Source organism: Pan troglodytes, chromosome 11 (genome assembly GCF_028858775.2).
Source record: "Pan troglodytes isolate AG18354 chromosome 11, NHGRI_mPanTro3-v2.0_pri, whole genome shotgun sequence".
NCBI lineage: Eukaryota > Metazoa > Chordata > Mammalia > Primates > Hominidae > Pan > Pan troglodytes.
The window spans coordinates 12,536,501-12,542,500 of NC_072409.2; the positions used below are offsets into that span (position 1 = coordinate 12,536,501).

The 6,000-nt window shown below is 35.0% G+C and overlaps 1 protein-coding gene across 2 annotated transcripts in view; it reads right to left on the reverse strand.

Annotated features, from left to right (window-relative positions):
- Window positions 1-6,000, reverse strand: part of PBX3 (PBX homeobox 3) — a 220,809-nt gene that overhangs the window by 48,194 nt on the left and 166,615 nt on the right. For both annotated transcript variants that reach the window (XM_016961669.4, XM_016961670.4), the window contains exon 3: window positions 3,245-3,486. In XM_016961669.4, coding sequence (XP_016817158.1) covers window positions 3,245-3,486 — 242 coding nt within the window. The remainder of the gene's footprint in view (window positions 1-3,244; window positions 3,487-6,000) is intronic.

The window sequence follows — 6,000 nt, forward strand, 5'->3', positions numbered from 1 at the left end:
TTTCAAATGCAGTCCAACATGGGAAAATCAGAGAAAATCAGAATGTACCTAAATTATTTTCCAGTTCTACATGGGTACCAGCACAATTCAATGAAAAAGGAAGACATTTTCAGAAACTGATTTCAACGTCTGATTCTGACACTAACTAGATGTGCGACATTGGACAAATCACTTACCCTCTCTGAGCCTCATTTTCTCCTCTATAAAATGGAAATTACAATACTATCTATTTCAGAAATCCTATCCCTTCTTAGCTCTGCCTAGCCCTTCTTGTAATGCCAAAGCATGTCTCTGAAAGGACCATCCAGATAAAGCCCTTGTACCCTAAAGAACTGAAAGGAAAAGTTGACTGTTTTGGGTCAAAATGCACCGATCCTAATAGCTTTGGAGAACTACAGTCACAAGAGCTATAAAAGCCAGCCCCAAAGACAACTTAAAAGAATTAAGTGCTGCTACATCACTTCTAAAACAATTACAAACCTACAGGAGAAAATGTGTAAATTAAAATTCTGCTGAATCTGCCAACTAGTCTTCATACCCCATCTATTCATTTGTCCCTACTGTACAGATTTTATATATCTATATTTTTCCATCTGAAAGTATTAAAATGAAAAAGGAACTATATATTTAGATCGTTATTAGGCTACTGATTATATCCACAAATAATTCATGAATATATTTTTAAACTCAGTGCTTCCCAATTTGATCTTCAATTTAAAAAAACCAAAAAAAAAAAAAGAGATAAATGTATGAAGAACATGCATATACATGTATATTTTAAAAGCCAAAAACAAAACAACAACAAAAAAACCCTGGTGATATGATGCTGGTATAAGCTGGGGCTAAAGTTACATAAAATCTCATGGAAAATTTTGTAGGATATTTCTAAAACAGTGAGACTCAGGACCTTGTCATTGACTGACACCAGCTTCACACAACTTCCACCAGAGTGTATGGAGAAAGTAAGGAGGCAGGTGTAAAGACACATGGCAAGAGGTAGTAAGGAATCACCTTAATTCCTCAGCCAAAAAACGCAGGCCATTTGGCCTCTAATATTATATCTCTTTCCATGCAAGGTGACTGGTAGTGTTTATCTAGTAAGTAGTTATAGTTATTTTAGCATAAAGTTATACAATTAGGATTATACTACAAATAAGAGTCATTTTCTACTGTTTATGCTCAGGGGCAACCTTTTCAACCATGACTTATTTTGTTTACTCTCAATTATTCATATGTCAAATCAGAAAGTGGGATTTTTACATACATACACACGATAATTTTTCCAAAATTCTTATTTGTACATTTTCCACCAGAAGTTATTCTTACAAATGAGACTAGACATACAATTTTAGATCCCAGAAAATCCTATTCCAAAAATAGAAAACACCTTATAATATTAATTTACACTACTTTTTAACTTAAAGCTATATAAATTTTTCTACTCTTCCTCAAAACACACTCACCTCTGGGATAGGATTCAGCATTTGCTTAATACCATTGTATCCAGAATATTAGAAAAGGCAATGTGAAAAAACAACGATATATATAATTGAAACTATACAGGGAACGTAGAGGGGAAAAAATCAGTATTAAAACTGATCAGGGGTTGCCAGGGATCAGTGGGAAGGAAAGAATAAAAGAAGAGAGGGATGAATAGCACAGAGGACCTTTAGGGCAGTGAAAATACTCTGCATGACCCTATAATGATGGGTACATGCCATCATAAATTTATCCAAATCCATAGAGTGCACAATACCAAGAGTGAACCCTAATGTAAACTATGGATTTTGGGTGATAATGATGTGTCAATGTAGGTTAATCAATTTTAACAAATGAACCCCTCTGGTGGGGGATGCTGATAATGGGAGAGACTATGCATGTGTGGGGACAGGAGGTATATGTGATATCTCTCCTCTTTCCTCTCAAATTGGTCTGTGAACTTAAAACTCCTCTTTAAAAGAGTCTTTAAAATACACACAAACACACACAAAACTCACCAGGACTCCCATTTCACACTAAAGTGTGTGGACTTTAAAAAGTACTTGCCTACATAGTGAAATACTCATGGGTGAAATTATAGGATGTCTAAGACTTGCTTTAAAATACTCTTACCAAATTGGGGCTGGGTACACAAAATAAGAGTGGCAAAATGTTGATAACTGTTTATCTGGGTAAAAAGTATCTAGCTGATTCTGATTCCTTATTTGGGGTTGAACTCTATGAAATTACCATATTCAACTGTTTTTGGCCTCAAAACTTGGCAATTTCATAGGGTTCAATCTAATACTATTCTCATTATTTTTGTGTACATGTATTAATACGTTTTTAAAATTACCTTCCAAATGACAAATCTTATCAAATGAGAATTCCTCAAACTTGGCAGCTTTTCAGCATTAAACTAACAACTAAAATATATGTAAAAAGACCCACCAATATTTTACTTTGTTACATTAAATCTAAGACTCTCTTGTTTTTCTCCACATTTTAACATCTCTGAAATGTGAAAGCATTTTATAATCAGTAATATTTTATAGTTAAACTAGCAGTATTAATTTTTTCTTGGTGTTACATAAAGATGCAACTTAAAATCAAAGTTATCTGAGATTCAGTATGGTTAATATAATTGCTGAGAACCGGATTTTTAACCCATATTCTCTTTCTAATAAGGAATTTAGCACATAATGCCTTGCCTAGCATTCCCTGTCCTGGGGTACCCATAATTATCTTGGGAGGTCTCATACTCAGAGAAACAGGCCGGAACCTGCTTACTTGGTGAAGTTCCCTATAGTATGGCACAATCCATAAGAATTAATTCCCAGGAGGATTCTGGAGCTCACAGCATAGGAGGGAAAAGCTCACTGTGCAATGCTTCCCTTCAAAAGTGATTAAAGCTTATGAACAAGGCTAGTGCATAAATGTTAATTATACAGAGCTTTGAAGAGCACCAAGTGGTGAGGTGAGAGGGAAGAATGACTGCAGGTGTGGTAATAAGGGCACGTGAATGTGCGGAATGAATAAAACTAAAACAAGTAGATGGGATAAAATAGGTAGCGCTCCTCCTCCAAAATCTCAAAGGGTCTTCATTTCATGAATCCAACAATTCACTTGGATTTTTGCATTGACCTTATTTATTTTGTAATTTGTGTTAACACCTACCCCTCACAGCCCTCAGAATTGGTTAGCATGGTCTAATAGAAGAGCAACAGAGGGTTTGTGTAGGACTATGAGAGTGGCGGCTGCTGACCTGTTCATATTTCTCCAGTTCTGTGTGATAGATTTGTCTGATCTGGGTCAATTTGGCTCTGTAATCTGAGTGTTCAATAGAGTTATCTGAAGAACCTCCAGAGGCTGCCGCGGCTGCAGCTGCTGCCGCCGATCCCCCACCTTTCTCAGGACCTGAAACCCCTTCTGCCAAAAGCATATTGTCCAGTCTCATTAGCTGGGGATCGGGAGGGTCCTCCTCCTGGGCTCCTCTGATGCTGAGACCTTCAAGGAAAGAGAGAGAGAGAGACAGAGAGAGAAGAAGCGAGAAACAGAGGACAAATAGTGTGAGTATTTTGTTTATTCGAGAAAATGATCAAACAACATCAGTGTACTACAATTCATGCTGAGAACTTCATTGTTCACATTTGATCAGTAAGTTTGAATAAGTATGAAAATTATTTTTAAGATAGTGTTTACATGCACCCTAGAATTTTAAATATCCCCCCACCGCCTCAATTTACCACAGACTAGATCCTTAGAAAAAGGTAACCCTGGCTTCCTGGAATATTTTAATCATCCAAGCTTCCCAGATTTAGATAATTTAAGCATAAAATGGGAAGAGGGTAAAAAATGTTTTAAGAAAAAAAGAAAATAATTACAGGGATATAAAACAAACTCATCCAAAGGTGGTTATTCTGTCTCTCTCTGTACAGTTGGAGAAACAGAATTAAAATTCCCATAAAATAATTAATTCACAAGCTGTAATCAAAAATTGAAAAATAAACAACATTAGACGGGCTTTTCCATCATGTGATTTCAGAAGAGGAATACATACATTATGAGGTAACTGGCTATACTTAAATATATATATTATTAAATGAATATTGTTAAGCAATAGCCAGCAAACTATAAAACCAGGATACTAAATACAGTATTAAAAATGTGCCATTGACATGGCAATACAGGGCTGGGCACAGTAGTCTCAATCTAATTTTGCTTTTAAATCAAGAACTTCCTAAGTGATGCCCAGTCAGCAACCTCTTCTGAGTACTATAGATCATAGCTGACAATTCATAGGTTTAATCAGGTCACACAGGCTTTCTGCCAAAATGTTTTCAACAACACAGAAGACAAAGTTTTAAAATAATTATCATGGTATAAAAAGCATTGGAGTCATGACAGCTCAAAATCAGCATTTTCATTAATGTGTAACATAATCTAAAACATCCCAGCCCAATTAACCTCTGTAAATCTGCTTCAAAGCAGGTTCCCTACACTAGTTACAAGTCTTCTTGGGGAAGAGGGGGAAAGGAAGTTGGCACCTTGCTTGTTTGTATTTGGATTCTGTCTTTTGAGTCTGTGCCTGTTGTTGTTTATCCACAGTGGTACACACTTTGTGTCTAGTGTAACTTACATGACATAACATCTACAAGCTGCCAAGTACTCAACTGATCACCAACCCTGATTTTATATGCTAACCTAAAGCTACCGTCAATTCTTTTAAGAACAGATTTCATTCCTAGATGCCCTGAATTACATCCATGGCATGACAGAGCTCTTGGTTGCCTTAACACAAATGCACAACTTTAATTTCTTCCCCAAAACACTTTAAAGCTGTCACTTTCATTTAAAATTATACTTCAGAATAATTTCAACTGGATAATAAAACTAACTCACCATAATTTAAAATTTTATCTGTTGTCTATTCAGAGGCAAATAAGGTTTGAAAACTATAATATACTGACAATATATTCATTTAGGAGAGCAAAAAGATTACTCATAAAATGCGTATCAACACACTGCTGATAATTAAAAATAGGCAAACGTATTTACTGTTTCTTCTATAACTAAAAGGGACTGCCTAATATTGTTCTAGAACTGCCATGTATTGGTTAAGTTTGCATTTTTAATTTAAATCTTTAATTTTCCTTTTAATTCCCTGTGTTAAATGTTAAAAATCTCATGACCTGTACATGCTTGTAGTTCACATAGCAAGTTTTTTGTGCATTTGGCATGCAATGAGAGCTTACTGAGCAATCTCTTATGCTGCACTTTGAATTCTGTTTAATTTTTTATTCTTGTTTGAGGACTTCTCAAGTTTCTCCATTTTCAACTGAATTTTTGCCCACAGTTTTGTGTGTTTGTTGATTTTTGTATTTACATAGACACTGGTGCCTCTCCTGAAATGCGTTTTTTTAATCTACCTTCAAGTTTCCTCCGGGTTTCTAGTTTTCCCCTTGTAGTTAAACACATTAATCTTTTCCCTATGGACATGTGGTGAAGTACTTTAATAGCAGATTAACTTCCATACCCAAAATGATTACACTTCCCTGCACATGTATGGCAAACAAGAGAAGAAGCTCAATGACTAACATACAAGGAAGTACACCATAAGAGACACAGAAGGAAATTCATTAGGAAGAAATGCAAAAGGCACAAAACTAATTAGCCATCTATGATACTTTTATACATATGTATATAAATATGTATATAAACCATCATTATCGTACCAATAAGAAGCAATCCATAAGCTCAAAAGCCATGGACACAAATAAAAACAATTATAAGTATACAGTATCAATTACTATAACGTTTTACTCTTATAATGAAAAAATATCTTATTTCTAAAATTATCAGTAAATCAACACTAAGTGCTTGCCTCAAGAACAGGAAAATATGTTTTAATGCAATCCTTTGTATTTACTTTATAAATTATGTGCATCAAATTTCATCAGAAAAATCATTTCCTGACGGAAAACTCATAGTTCTTTAGATGAAAAGTACTAAAGCACTTTG